The sequence below is a fragment of the Mya arenaria genome, chromosome 4 (genome assembly GCF_026914265.1).
Source record: "Mya arenaria isolate MELC-2E11 chromosome 4, ASM2691426v1".
NCBI classification, from domain to species: domain Eukaryota; kingdom Metazoa; phylum Mollusca; class Bivalvia; order Myida; family Myidae; genus Mya; species Mya arenaria.
In genome coordinates, this window is record NC_069125.1 from 55,873,587 (window position 1) to 55,889,795 (window position 16,209).

General features: G+C 36.1%; 1 protein-coding gene across 4 annotated transcripts in view; it reads right to left on the bottom strand.

Moving 5' to 3' along the window:
- Positions 1–1,653: 1,653 nt before the first annotated feature.
- Positions 1,654–16,209, bottom strand: part of LOC128231280 (phosphatidylinositol 4-kinase alpha-like) — a 60,557-nt gene continuing 46,001 nt past the window's right edge. For all 4 annotated transcript variants that reach the window (XM_052943903.1, XM_052943902.1, XM_052943901.1 and 1 more), the window contains 14 exons: positions 16,065–16,144; positions 15,310–15,491; positions 14,789–14,921; positions 13,423–13,602; positions 13,073–13,193; positions 8,025–8,154; positions 7,739–7,809; positions 7,502–7,574; positions 6,950–7,109; positions 6,587–6,712; positions 5,754–5,879; positions 5,190–5,310; positions 4,715–4,874; positions 1,654–4,003 (listed from right to left, as the gene is read on the bottom strand). In XM_052943903.1, coding sequence (XP_052799863.1) covers positions 3,778–4,003; positions 4,715–4,874; positions 5,190–5,310; positions 5,754–5,879; positions 6,587–6,712; positions 6,950–7,109; positions 7,502–7,574; positions 7,739–7,809; positions 8,025–8,154; positions 13,073–13,193; positions 13,423–13,602; positions 14,789–14,921; positions 15,310–15,491; positions 16,065–16,144 — 1,889 coding nt within the window. In that variant the 3' untranslated portion in view covers positions 1,654–3,777. The remainder of the gene's footprint in view (positions 4,004–4,714; positions 4,875–5,189; positions 5,311–5,753; positions 5,880–6,586; positions 6,713–6,949; positions 7,110–7,501; positions 7,575–7,738; positions 7,810–8,024; positions 8,155–13,072; positions 13,194–13,422; positions 13,603–14,788; positions 14,922–15,309; positions 15,492–16,064; positions 16,145–16,209) is intronic.

Below are 16,209 nucleotides of genomic sequence, written 5' to 3' on the forward strand. Positions count from 1 at the left end.
AAACCTGTTTCTCTCATTTTCACCATAAAGGGGTCATGATGAAAAATGACAAAGGAGTAGGCCACCAAAGCGAATATTACCCCACTCCCACCCACCTCAGGGGAGATAACAAACCTGTTTCTCTCATTTTCACCATAAAGGGGTCATGACTCCTGACAGGATATTCCAAAATGAAGGTGGACGGGTGAATTTGACAGTCTGCCAACCCAATTTCTGTTTACCCACCCCCACCACCTCCCCCCCACACATGAGTACCAAGGAAATAATACAGGTGCACAAAATCACATATACAAAGGTTCACATCATGGTCATGGATAGCTGAAAGTTTGAGAAAAATATATTGAAAAATGACAAAGGAGTAGGCCACCAAAGCGAATATTGTAACAAATTTAAGGCCTGTATGCACCTAACTTCAGGACTTTTGATGGTCTTTTTAAGGACAAAATCAATTAAAGGTCTTTTTAAGGCCATGCAAACATTCTGATTAATACAGGTGCACCAAATCACATATTCAACAGTTCATATCATGGTCATTGACATCTGAAAGTTTGAAAAAGATTTATAGAAAAAATGAGAAAAAATGACCAAGGATTAGGCTAGACAAAGCTGTATAATTTTTGCCTATTTTAACTTATTCAGGGGCCATAATTGGAGACATGATCATGTGATTCCAACCACAATCACAGGGGCAAATGTTCTCACCATGGCTAAAAGTTTGAAAAAGATTCATTCAAAAATGACGAAGGAGTAGGACGAACAAAACTAATTTTACCCAATTTAACTCATTAAGGGGCCACAACTCCACTCAGGATCATGTGACTCCCACCAAATTCATGGAGGCAAAGGTTTACATCATGGCCATTAATATTTGAAAGTTTGAAAAAGATTTGCTCAATAGCTTCAAAGAAGAATCCTGGACAAAGCTAATTTTGCCCAATTTAACTCATTAAGGGGCCACAACTCCACTCAGGATCATGCGACTCTGACCAAATCCACGGAGGCACAGGTTTACATCATGGTCATTAATATTTGAAAGTTTGAAAAAGATTTGTTCAATAACGACAAAGATGAATCCCGGACAAAAAAAAAACGGACGGACAGACGGACAGACGGACAACCCGATTCCAGTATACCCCCCCAAACTTTGTTTTGGGGGGTATAACAAGATATTAATGAATTTTTGGTGACAGGTTCATCAAGATTATATCGGAACAAGGACAGCTTGAAGTCAAGCACACAATACTAGGTATTGAGTTCTTATCTGTACACAATATGCTCCATATCCCAAACACACATAAGAGGATATCCATGAACCTTGTGTTCTTTTCAGCATCACTCAGAACACATGGTAGAACTGGAGGCTCAAGGTCAGTCACATTCCTAGATCAAAGATTTTGGTATATGCTCAATATCACACCAAATTATTGTTGATCTCTGGCTTGTGTGCCATTACCAAAACTGAAATGTAATATATTCAGTGTGTGGCTGATGGCAGTTTAAATATTGTGTTCATTAGACCTCTTTTAGAATTAAAACTGGCCATTTGCTATATTGTTGTTGAGGACAATGCATTTATTTTAGTGGTCATTCCTTTTTTTCAGTTTCTTTCTGAAATATTTGTGAGTTTTTTTTAAATACAGTAAAAAAAACCTGAATGTTTTCAGAATTTATTTCATAAGCCATGATAATAATCAAATTTGATAATGTTGTACTAGAATTGTTGGGTACACTATTAATCACAAAATGAACATACAAGGGCTATACTAAATACAAAGTTACGGTATATAAATAGGATTCTTATGGACAATTGTTTAAACTAGTTTAATCATGTTTAAATTCAATACATCAGATAAAATCACCACAGCAAATAACCATGATTGCACATAACCCATCATAAAAATAAATACAATGGTACATAGATGGTAGATCTCTATTCAACACTTCCCATCTACAAGCATCTATCATATATTCTCTAAAGTTACAAAAAATACATGGTATGAAACACGGTTGTCAAAACTAAACTTACTGATTGTATAAGGGGGTTATTCATGTTCTCTGCATATGAACATTAATTTGAAGTCAGAACTAACCTCAAGAACTATAAGCCTAAGAATATTTTCAACCTAGTTGCATATTTATTCTATAACAAGCAAATTGATATTCCCGCCAGATTGGGCAAAGTAGATGGCATGGAAATCATGTGCTGGTAAAATGTTACAATCAAGACTTACAATACGGCTACAGAGTGATGGACTCATTGGATATGAGATATGAGTTTGTTTGCAACTGTTTGATATTAAAGAATATTGTATATAGTGTAGCATTTAGATTTGACCTAGTAACCACGTTTTTGACCCCACATTACCCAGTTTCAAACTATTTTATCAAGCAAACATTCTGATTAAGTTTCATGAAGATTAGACTAGAAATAGGGCAAAAATATAAGATTGGAGTGGATATATTGCCTCTGTTTGTTTCCAAGGTTTCTTTAAGATTTTACCTCCTTTTTGACCCGATATGCACACTTTTAAAGTCTATCAAGATTACATCAAGTCAAAACAGTTTGAACAAAATCTGACCAATCAATACCAATATTTCGTTCCTCAACTGATTATTCAAAAATTTGACCTAATGATCTAGTTTCTGAGCTCAGGTGACCCAGTTTTAATCTAGTCTTTTGATTTCATCAACTTGAAAACATTCTGATTAAGTTTTATAAATATTGGACCCGATATATTGCCTCTAGTATGTTCCTAAGTTGTTGTTTTTAAATTTTCCTAGTGACCTAGTTTTTGACCCACTGTTGAAATGCATTTAGATATGTTTCCAGACAAAAAAAAAGTTTTAACCTAGTTATCTAGTTTTTGATGATATGTAACCTAATTTCATATTAGTGCAAGAGTTTATCAAGGGAAACATTCTAATTAAGTTTGATGAAAAGGGGACTAAATAAATGCCTCTAGTGTGTTTTAAAGATTTTTCTATGACTTGACCTTGTGACCTAGTTTTTGACCCAATGTGACCCACTTTTACATGCTGTTTAAGGTAGATCTTGATCAAGGGGAACATTCTGAGCGAGTTTAAACATAATCTAACCAATCCCTACCAAGATATGGTTTGAGACAAACAAATCATTTGACTTAGTGACCTAGTTTTTAACACCGAAAGCCCTAGTTTCACATAAATCCATGAGTTTAGTTAATCAATTTAAACATTCTGACTAAGTTTCATATATTTTGGACCAAATATAATGTCCCTAGTGTCTTCCAAAGATTTTTCTAAGATTTGACCTAGTAACCTAGTTTTTGACCCCATGTGACTTACTTTAACAAGCGGTGAAAATTTCATCAAGAAAAACATTCTGACCAAATTTGAACATTACCTGACCAATCCCTTCCCAGATATAGTAAACAAATGTGGCAGAAGGACGGGCAGACAGACTGACAATGCCAAAACAATATCCTCCTCCCAAAGTCTTCAGTTCGGGGGATAACAACCAGTGTAATGGAATCACGTTTAAATGTTCCATTTACTTGTATTGACTGGATTTAATACAATTAAAAGATACATACATGTACATAATAAAAATCTGACACACTCAAAATATACAATTAATTTATAAATACCTAACACATAACATGTTTGTCTGCTACAATCAAGAGTATACATTCCTTGAAGCAATTAAAAACACCCTGAAGCACTAACATAAACCACTTAATATATTTTTTTCATCATGTTTTTGGCAGCAGGTTTTTTAGGAATCAACAGCTTTCATGTCTAATGGTATATTCCTTGCTGGGCTGCTTGGATGGCGTCATAAGACTTGGCCCAGAAGCTCAGATAGCACTTCTTAATGATTTCATGCATGTAGTTTGCTGCCTCCCTCTCATTGGAGTTGGGCATGAAGCGGGCGGTGAGCTGTTTTATTGTATTGCCACGGAAACATGGCAGGCCTGTGTCCAGCATCAAGGATACCAGGGACAGGATGGCATTCTGGTGTGGCCTGGAATGTTCACGCAGCTCATGAGATGCTGATAACATTATAAACATTTATTCAAAATGCATTTTCAATAAAATAGTAGACTTAAAGGTTGAAGACTAAAATTATACATTCAAGAGTTGCTATAGATTTCTATATATTCCTTCAAAACATGGTTCAATAGATTCCGTGTACCTCTATTTCAGAGCTGATGTTAGTTCTTAAAATTAATTACTTTGCACAAACCATTATTTCCAATAACAAATCCAACCAAGTCTTATACCTAACAGCAAGATATTCCTAGTAAGATATCCCTATTCCATGAACAACTGGAATGGCTCAATTCCTCAAGCCCACCTTAGTACCCTCTACCCTCCCATCCATCACTTGGTCCAACCTACCAGACAGCAATATATCCAAGTTATCCTTGTTCCATGAAACTTTAAAATGGGTCTATTTCCCCACATAATAAGGTACCCTTTACCCTCCCCTCCATCACTTGGCCCAACCTACCTGAGAGCAATATATTCCAAGCAAGTTATCCTTGTTCCATGAAACTCTGAAATGGCTCTATTTCCGCCATAATACCCTCTACCCTCCTCACCATCACTTGACCCAGCCTACCCTAGAGCAAGATATCCCAAGCAAGCTATCCTTGTTCCATGAAACTCTGAATTGGCTATATTTCCGCCATAATACCATCTACCCTCCCCTCCATCACTTGGCCAAACCTACCTGACAGCAAGATATCCCTGCACACACAGCTCCATGAACCATTGGAATGGCTCTGCCTCCATTTTCCCACCCATGATGTAGATCATCTCCTCTGTCAACTTCATGTCCGGCTCCCAGCCCAGGTTTCCACCAGGTGAACTCTCGAACATGAACCCAAAATCTGTGGAGGAATACAGTTCGATGAATTTAATTGTACCAGGGAACATGTGCTCTTTTCTAAACCATCAATTGCAGAAATCCTAAATTTATGCATTTAATCGTAACCTCATCTTTAGCCATCCTTATTACCTGAAAATTATCATTCATCCAATTCTAAACTAACCAAACATCCCTGATACCTTACCTCACTGATGAGTCAAAGTCTCAAAATATCACACAATCATGGCTTTTAGAATGATGATACTACTTTACCATTCCCCAGTGGCCTTATATTATTCTCACAATTCTTTGCCTTCTAGGCTATAGGTGTACTGACCTATGTGTATGAGATGTCCGCTGGAGTCAATCATGATGTTGCCATTATGTCTGTCCTTGATCTGGAGCAGGAAGCTGACAAGGCTGTACCCAGCCATGCTCATGATGAAATTACGCCGAGCCTGAAATACACATAAACATCCAAATATACAAGTATAAACAGATTATCTCTTATTCAAGAGATTTGCAGATATTACAACATAATTACTTCATGCATAGTTCACTCTGGGGTCAAAAGAGATATCTGTATCATAATTATGAACTTTTTAAATTTCTACGTGAAGATAATCTATCCTAAAATCAAACTTCTCTTTTGCATTCTGAAAATGTTTAATTGCATTTGTGACTAAATACAGCAAAAATATTGCAAACAGATGCTATCCAGTAACCAACTTCATTGACAAAGGAGCAAACTTCAAAACATGTTGGCCAATGTAATGGGACTTACTGAATGCCTTCGAAAAAGCTGCCAATGACACAAGGGCTTTGACAAAATTCAACACAGACAAGTTAACCATGTACTATATATAGAGTTTAATATGTACTATAAACCATGGTAACTCACATCTTGGTATAAAGCCGTGTCATGGTCGCCATATTTCTGTGTAAAGTACTGATCCAAACTGATGTCAGTTACCTTCCCAATTTGATCACGTGACTTGCTGTTAGGAACACACTCTATCACCCCACACTGGAAATAAAATTTCAAGAACTCATATTAAGATTTGAAACAAACTCAGAAATGACCAATAGTTTTTTAGCATGGTATTAAGTAAGGTTTTAAATCAAACTGTTAAATTCATTTGCAGTGTGTGTATGGGTTCTTTGTACGTAAACTTGAAACATTTGGTCTAATTTGCACTGTGTAAGAACTAAAACTATGATGAATGCCATCACTGATGTTATTTTTTTATATTAAGTTTAAACTCTCACAGATTGAGCGTTTTGTCAACTTTTTTATTTTTTGTCTTGGAACAAACCAATTTTTGCGAATAATCCATGGATAAAAAACTATATTAGACTGCTGACAAAAAATTAGATTGCAAATTTTTATATTTAAGTTCGAAATATCAACATTTGCGATCTGATCTTTTGTCAGCAGTCTTATATCATTAGTTTTCAGATATTTACGCAAAAAATTGCTCTTTTCAAGACAAAAAAATAAAAAAGTTGTAAAAATTGTCTGTGAGAGTGCAGCTTTAAGAAATACTATAATGATTTGAACTTAACTTACATGTATATAATTATTTGCAAACCGTACATGTATCTACATGTAAACTTAATCCAACAAGTCATGTGACAGAAAAATTCCAAGACTCCTTTATTATCAATAAAAAATGTACAGGCAAAGATCTTCAGTACAATTACAACTAAACAGTATGCATAAAGATGACTCACACCGGGTGCAGTAGCAACCACTCTATATGGAGCAAGGTAGAGCTCCAGGCCTGCTTGTTGAAAAATATTCCGAAGCAGACTGATCACTTGCAGGGCTAGCATGTCCTGACGTACATCATCTCCAACCTGAACAGTAGAGGGAAAATAACAAGCATTAGCTCATATATTTTACTATCTTGATGCTGCATTTAATTTGAGAAGCAATATCAAAGTAATTTTACTTAAAATACAAAAAGTATCTCATAAATCCTAGCAAGAGAAGTAAAAAGATCTAATATACTCTTTTGAATCATAGCTACCTTCCTACTGAAGGAAGGGGAGAATGCCAATCACAATAATAAAATATAAAATTTTCAGGCAAACCTTGAAGATGCTGGCCTGCCAGACGAGGGATGATGATGATGATGGTGAATTATCTGCCCTGGTCCCATGATCCGCAGTGTCCCCAAGCCCCAAATTCTCAAGCTGGTGAATCCCACACGGCTGAACTTTGAACCGTGCCAAGAATGGGGCCTTAGCCGCACTGAAAAATGAATTATACCGTTAATGAAAATAAGTGAACATCTCCCTGTAGTGCAAAAGTGGTTCCCAGTTTTGTTGCCTGTGGAGCCTTAAATGTTCAAGCTGCTGGAATCCAAATGTCATTGATGCATGGGCGACTGAATTTGCCTTTCACGTACCAAGCATCACTTTTAAAATGATAATAATATGCAGTAACATAATACTTTTACAGCTCACATGCATCATGTAATAAACATGGCAAACATTTCAAACAAGTCATCCAAGAAATGACACCAATTAAAAGATCAGTAGGTGAATATTTCAGTTTTATAAACATGTAATAAAACTTATCAGCAGAATACTACATATTAATATAGAGGCATAACAGAAATGATATCTAATAAAATTATGTACCTCTGCATGGGAGTTCCAGACTTGTAGTCTATCTCCTTCACAATTGCCTCAGGGTTGGAAGGCAGGTAACAGCCTGCAGGAGAAAACATAAACATTAACCTTACAGTTCTATAATCAATTAAACAGCAGTCTTTTTCTTTTATGTTTATTTAAAATTTACATGTATATGATACTTTTGCAATGAAATCTCAAGTTTTGTTGTTTAATATAATGATTTTTGCATAATATGTTATGTACCTTTTTGCAGCTTTATTTGACTGAGGGCCTCCAGACATGCCTTCTTCCTCTCAGGACCTTTGGGATACGGTCTGTACAAAACAATACATTTGTTAATACACCCAATATATTAATTTACGAATGCATGGAGTTGGAAGGATAAAAAATATAAATCAATCATTCCTTTTTATAAGAAATGATGTAAGGTACATGTTTTTAAAGCATGTAGGAAAATGACATTGGGATGAGACTCATTAAGAAAATAACTTTTAAGTAATGTTGGAGAACAAGCGAATAATTGTTATACTTGATGATCCTGGAGATGTCTGTGATCTGTCCGAAGAAGTCAAACTCTCGCTTGTAGAAGTCGAGGGCCGCACCAGACAGGTTCTTCTGGATCTCGGCCATTAACGTTTCGACCTGCTCCCCGATCTCCTCTATAATGTCACATAAAACATCACATTAAAGCACTTGCCAAAGTAATAAATGTAGTTATGTCTCATCAATAAGGTTTAACAATGTCACATTGCCTATGTTTCCATTTGACTGTAATGTTATTGTGCATGAATAGTTTGTCAGATACTATCATGCTGTGTTATATAATTATGTACATGTAAAATGTATATTTCAACATATTCCTGATTTACTTTGATAACATATTAAATCATTCTATGTATCTTTCCATTGTTATAACATGGTTGTATATAAATAATTTCCATTGACATCAGGTACTGCTACACAGAAAATGCTATATCCTTTCGAATACCGCTACCATACATCGACGCGCTACCGTAGCCGCCTAATGCAGACCAATTTTTCAAGGGTGCTGGTTACCGCTACTGTTTTACTGTAGGAATACTGTAGACGACTGAAACGTACCGAAAAAGTAGGTACGTCCAGTTCCACAGCCGCAAAATGCACATTTTCCACAAATTTGTGGTACGTTTTTCATTAAAATAAGAAGGATTGTGAATTTTAAAAACAGCATTAATACGCTATGGTACTTTGGCTTAGAAACAGTTACTACACTACGGAATTTCTTTCAAATATAATAACCATGCAAAAATAAGCAACGGTATTTCTTTAAAAATCGTCATTCAACATTATTCGCCTCTGGCTTTTGTAAATTTGCTTTAATAAAACAGCATGGTTATGCTTTTCCTCTTGTATCAGAAGTACGCTGTGGTATCACTGTTAAATTTAAGAAATGAGCAAAACTGCGCAGTGGTATTACTGTGATATTTGTTTACGGACTGTGTGTTAACTTCGATAAGGTAGACATTTCATGTTTGAATTAAACTAAATCAGTCACTTAAGTGCACTTTGGTAGCGTTCTTGAATCTAGAAGTATGCAAAACTACGCAGCGGTATTTCCTGTATAAACATAATACGTAATCAACATAGCACAACCCATTTTAAAGGCGACGTTGCCTTTGAAGGTCATTAAACGCTAGTAAAGCTTCCTTTTAAAACTGTTGAAATATATGCTATAACTTTCATATAAATCCAACCGGACATCTATTACGTGATCGCTATAAAGTTATCATGGAAACCATAGTGACTGCAAATATATCAACAGAACATCCATTACAAAATAGCTGTCACAGTTGCCATGAAAACCACTGCAATAGACAATAAACCAACCGGACAAATATCACAAGGTCGCATCAAGGTAACATTGGAACTACAGTGACCCCTGTTATGAAAGTTGTATAGGAAAGGAGCATGACTTAATACAACATGCATAAATACATATCTGTCGATGAAGCATTGATCAAATGTCACGGTCACCATTCAAGAATCGTTGGTGCTCCGTGTGTCATGGGGTATCGCAGGAATTACCAGGCTCACTTAAGTCGAAAGATAGAAGTAAGGTTGACTCGAACAGTTGTAGAGAACTGTAGAGAAAACATCACAGGATGATCATGTTGTATTTGCCGACAAGTTTAAAACATCAGTTCCTCAGGAGTTTGGAAAAAGATCTATACATTCGTGTCACGCATTAAACACCGGAAGGACATATTGGTCAATAGCAAAATCAGTCCACGAAAAGAGATGGCAAAGTTAGGATGCTCAGCAGAGGGAAACACATGGCATGAAATATTTCCGACCGGAAGCTTATGTCCACTGCATGGGAATAATCAAAACATGTGTGCAACCCGATCACATGTTTCAATCCTATTATAAATAGCCGGCAGAACAAGGTTTTGACGGAAGAAGTAAATACAAAAGGAAAGTGGGAAAAAAACATGCATCAAAGTATTTTTTATTAAAAAAGAGCATGGGTGTTGCAGACAGTCAACATTTACAGTGTACCAACACAAAGTGCTTATTTGTGGACCTAATTTGTGTGGTCTGCCGTGGACATCTCGCTTGTGATTCATCATGTATAAAGCGTCAACCCTCCGGCTACCGGCTAAGCTGTTTGAGAGAATGGTAATTGTTTTTTAAAGTATATTACAAACATGCTGTAGAATGTTAAATAGTAACAACCATAATCAGGTTTAATAACACATTGATCGTTGCATGTACCACCAAAATGAAACATGAACAACATCTTAAAAAACAATCAGCTGTTTAATGTTTTATGTTTCTGTTTTTAGGTTGCAGAACAACTTATCGGCGGGAATAGCACACGTATAAGGAAATCCAAACAAACAAGCGACATTTTTTAACTTGACCTCTTTGGCAATGTGCAGTGCAGAGTCAGCTTGCACGAGTATAATTCTAATGTCTATAAACTAAAACTCAAATGAAATGTTTTTTATTTAAGGGAATGTTTTATTTAGTATCGTGGCATTACCTCTAGAAAAGGCCAAATGTGGAGGTCAAGTCCAACAAGACTATGGCTCCAGAAACACAGATGAACGGAAAACAACAACTCATTTATGTTAAACATTTTCAAAAATATACGTTTTTTTTTATATAGTTGCATTTTGAAATGACCCTTCAATCGAAACAATGAACGGCCTCTGAAGTTCATGAAAATGCATAAATTAGTTCTACTGTTTAATGGCACATCTTGAATTTCATAGTCTAGTACAAGAAAGCGCCGTTTAGATCAATCATGTATTTAAATAAATTTTCAATATAGTATTGATGAAATAATCATAACAAAATGTTGTTCAGGTGTCAACCTTTTCTTCCTGAAGGGACAAATAATGTTTGTTTTAATGTTTTTTTTTATAGAATTGAACATTTCATGCTTAAAATGAGAACATATTTTTCGAAATTATACATATACGATGCAATTGTCGCTAACAACGTGTCTTTATAACAAATATTCATCAATATGTGATTTCTTTTTACAGACCGATGCTATTGCATTGCACCAGAAACTCCACTAGACTGTTGCCGTTTCATTAATCACATGCTGTGATTATACTGGTGTTGTTTCCCGTGACAAATCTTGCGATATTTTTAGCAATATAATAGTTACAGTCAAAACTGATTTATATTTTGGTCTATATTTTTCTATTATATAATTATGTACATGTGTTCTTTGTTGATATGAGAAAAGATATTATCATTATTGATTTTGGTCATGTTTGATTTTATCCCTATGTATTCCTCAAGTTCCTATGATGTAAATAAATGATCTATACATTTTATAACCGTGATATATGAATGAATTATGAATCCGTATTTGGATTTTAGTCCTATAAGTATACATTTATATGGGAAATGAATGAACATGTGTGTAAAATATCATGATAGAGAATCGTTATTGTAATTCCTTTCTGATTTATTTGATAAAAAAACATATTGTTTTGTAATCGCTCTATGCATGTGTAAATACTAGAATAAACAAAATATGTATAATATAATGAAAACAACAGGGACAAGACCATTTGTCGAACAGTAAAAAATAGGCCCTGTTAAGGGTTACACGTCAAGGACCCAAATAACGATGAAATAGAGACACAAACATTGTTACACCACTTCTTAAATCATAAGTTTCACTTTTTGTTTTATTACTGAATTTTACATAGAATGAGACGTGCCTGAAAAACTGTGATAGTGTGATGTCTGCATTAAAATTAAGCAGGCTAAATTAGCGTATTCAAGCACACACATGCATAATATGATTGAAATAATAAAAAAACATTTTGCAACGTTGCCTTACAAACATTTTTTTAAGCATTGTACTTTTGAAATACACAATGTATTTTGGAAAACCTTTTTCTACTACTGTAGTACAAAATTGCTGTTTTAGAATTATCATATACTAGCCGTAGCGTATTTATGAGGAAAACGACAGACATAAATATCGAGTTACTACAAAAGTTAAAACTGCCATAGTGTATCTATGCATGCACATGTGGTATAATTCCAAGATTGATCATAACATTAAACGTCTCCGGCAATTTTGAAATACATTTACCTGAAAGGTTTGTACTAGAACTACCAGAGTGTATTAATGCATAATATTATCCTTTATGTTCTTAACAAATTGTTCAAATAAGTAATTCCTATCTACAAAACTCGCCTATAGTAGTTTTATAAACATTAAAAAGTAGCTTATACCGAAGATGAAAAATACCACAACCTACATATCACAGGATTACCATTGCGCTGTTTTGCATGTGCGTTTACCTACTGATGATTGTCTTCAGTCAAATTACTACAACACACGTCTACGGTTATTTCTACATTTGTTCAAAATTCATCATATCCGTAGTGTATTAATGAGAGTTTTGTATTTTTCCGAAGTCAACCAGAGCGTAGTTATGCCGATATGTCATATTTATTAATAAGTGAATATTTTAGTTGCCATTACATAATAAAACCAATAAAATGCATTTTATTGTATTATTGTGTCTATTAAAGGGTTTAAGTATAAGGAAAAATGTACATTTTCACTTGAACATTACCTAATTAGGGATAATGTATATGTCACTAATTCGTGAAATGCAAACTTGATTTATAAGGGTGTTATGTTATATAATTTTATGTACTATATAATGTTTGTAATTAATTTCTTTAATTGTGTTATAAACTTGTACTGTTTCAAAATTGATGAACATTTTACCTTATTGCTAACGCATTTTAATCAGGAGATTTAAGTCTCTGCTTTTAGCAAAACATGTACAAGATTATAAAAATAAGCGGTATTCCCACGCTGTACGATAGCGGTAATCAGAAGCCGAAAATTTGAGTACGGTTTACACTGCTGTGGTAGTTCGCCGGTGTATGATAGAGGTAATGGGGACACCCAAATTTAGGGTCTGCATTAGGCGGCTATGGTAGCGGAAAGGATATAGGGCAATAACTGTTTGACATAACTTTTATTTATATCAAATGGTGACCATTCTAATGGTTACATGACAACAGTGAAATGACCATGACTCCTACCATCAGGCTGTTCTCCTTCCTCGTCTCGGAACTTGTTAGTCTTCATGTTCCACAGAAGTTGGTGGGCCAAAAGCTGGGAGTTTGTAGCCGCCCACCGGATAAAGTCTGTCACATAACCAAACTGAAACAATAGTGGGTAATTGTACAAAGTTGTTTTTTTTAAATGAAATATAAAGCACTATAGTTTGTTTGATAGTTTCTTTACATATGTTCACAAAATCTGGCTTTGAAATAGCTAGCTCATAGCATTAATGGTTTAAGTAATGAACAAGCTAATTTCTTAACACAATCCATTTAAATCTGCAGCTTATACCTTTACAAGCTAAAAGCTAAGTTTATTATTGACTTACAGAATCATATCTGATTGCCTGCACCAGCTGAGGTATGTAGAATAGGAGGACCTCAGTGGGTGTCTCCCGCAGCTGTCTGACGGCACACTGGGCGGTGAGCGGGTGCACCTGGTACTGACGGGAGAAGTAGGACAGGCACATCAGTGGCGAGATACGGCACCAGGTCAGAGCATGGCTTAACTGGAATAATATGGATTTGGTTAAGTGAGATAACAGCTGTCTGACAGCACACTGAGAGGTGAGTTGGTTAAGTGAGATAACAGCTGTCTGACAGCACACTGAGGGGTGAGCTGGTGCACATGAACTGAAGGGAGAAGTATTGGACAGGCATATCAGTGGGGGGATACGGCATCTGGACAGGGCATTGCTCAGCTAGAATAATACTGATTATGTAAGTGTGATAATAGCTGTCTGACAGCACACAAGGCAGTGAGTGGGAGAATTTTATACTGAAAGGTGAAGAAGCACAGATACATCAGCTATGAGATAGGCGCACAGTAAGAGAGTGGCTTGATATGGATATGGCAAATAATAACTCCTGTCCGAATGCACAATGGACAGGGAGCAGTTGGAGCTGGTATTCACTGGAGAAGTATGAGAGGCACAATAGAGGCGATATATGTCAGTAGGTAAAGGAATGTTTCAGCTGGAAGGATGCATATATAAAAAATAAGATGACAGCTGTCTGACTACACAAAAAATGGTGAGCGGCTGAACTTGGTACTGATGGTAGAAGTATGAGAGGCACAAAAGCAGTGAGATATAGCAACAGGGAAGGAAGTGGTTCATCTTAAAATAAACAGATACGGTTTGATAGCACACAAGGTGGAAAGTTGGTGATCCTGTAACTGACAGCAGAAGTAAGGCAGGCACATCAGTGGTGAAATTTGATTTTTTTTTATTAAAAGTCAAATTGCAAAACTATAGAGAAGACAGTTGTTACATTGCACATGTATGCCTCCAGGCTCGAGGGGGAAACAAGATAATCTATGGTGTCTGGGACAGGGCTCATAGTGTTCGGTACATATTAGCATATACAAAATGTACATGAAACCAACCACAGTGGGGTCTGCCGGGAGTAATGAAGTATTCTATGGCCTCTTGAACATGGCTCACAACATAGTGTTAAGTACATATTAGCATAAAATCAACCACAGGGGAGTCTTTTTCCAGGATGGAGAGGTAAACAAGGTATTCTATAGTCTCACAGCCATAATGTTTAGTTTCTTATTAGCATAAATAAAGGAGTAGGCCTCCCAGCATGTGGAGTACACAGTACTCTATGGCTCCCTGTGATTGGGTTTGGCTCATATCTGGATATATGTACGTAAATGTACAACATGTATATTACAGTCACTATACTCACCACAGGGGAGTCTGCCTCCAGGCTGGAGGGAGTAACGAGGTACTCTATGGCCTCTGGAACGTGGCTAACTGCAATCGGGTTCAGGCTTACTTGACGAATTATCTCACGCTCTAGCGACTCTGAGTTCTGGAATCTGTGGAGGAAGAAACACTTTAAAAATGAACTACTAAAAAGACAATAAAAGAGAAAAGTGGAAGAGTGCCAGCACATATTCATTGCAGTATTTTCATAGTCAAGCAAGGGGCAAACATCAATAAATATTTTTGCCAGAGAAACTCACTTGCATGTTGTCAATGTAAACATGTGGCTTTAAATTTCAGCCAAAGTTTTCATGCAATGCTAACTGCCACAGCTACAAACTACATCAAGGCTATGACAATACATTAATGTTTGTTTTATTTGAAACACAGACCAGCTTTTAGGCAATCAATTATCCTTATATTGTTTTGTAAAGGCTTGCAGTTTAAAAAACCTTGCATAATTTGAAGGTTTGATGGGATTGTATGATTGTATGTCTGTACCTTGAAGGCATGAAGACTGCCAGTACAGGGGATATCTCCCATCCCAGGCGGGCATTCTCCCTCCAACTCTTGTCAGAGATGGACGCCGACGCCCAAGCCATGGGCTTATCCTCATCAGGGACTCGTAATTCTAGCAGCTGCATTGGGTTTAACCACGTTGTGAACAGCTCTATTGTGCTTGTCTGTAAATTTTCAACAAAAACACAGATTACAGCTAATATTAGAAAACTTACTTCAGCCATATGGAAAAAAATGAATAGGTAAAGTGATCATCCCACATGATGTTATGCTTTTCTGAAGTTTTTAGAAAAATAATGGTGGATTATAGCCTGATCAACTCACACTGAAACACACAATTGTCCTTATTAATAACACACCTGATTCACTTAACATAAATGTGCAAGTAATATGACTTTAATGGGAGCCTCGCTTTGCCTGGTTATTTGTCAGAGGTGGTCAAATTAGTCCAATGGATTATATCGTTGACAAGTTGATGAAATATTATCCCTTTATTGGTCCATTGACATGATGCTGAACAACCCTTATATAAATATTCATATCTTTTACACCAATGGTCTGATATACTAGTCATGTGATAATCCTTGACATGCAAATACACATGGACTTTGATTCCATGTTTTCTTTTCTTAGACAAAATAGATAATTATCCACGGTGGTTGTAACCGATTTGCATCACATTAATTGAATGGTTGAAAGTTAATTACAAAACAACAGCAAGATAGCCAATGCTTTACCAGCATGGTGAGAAGGAGATTCCTCTTCTTCAGGTAGTCCTTCTGGTATGAATTGTTGGGGTCCTTTGTCTTTACACTGCCTGCAAATGCATACATAGGGCCTTACAAAGGGGATGACTGGCTGATGGCTACAGGGGCCTTTATG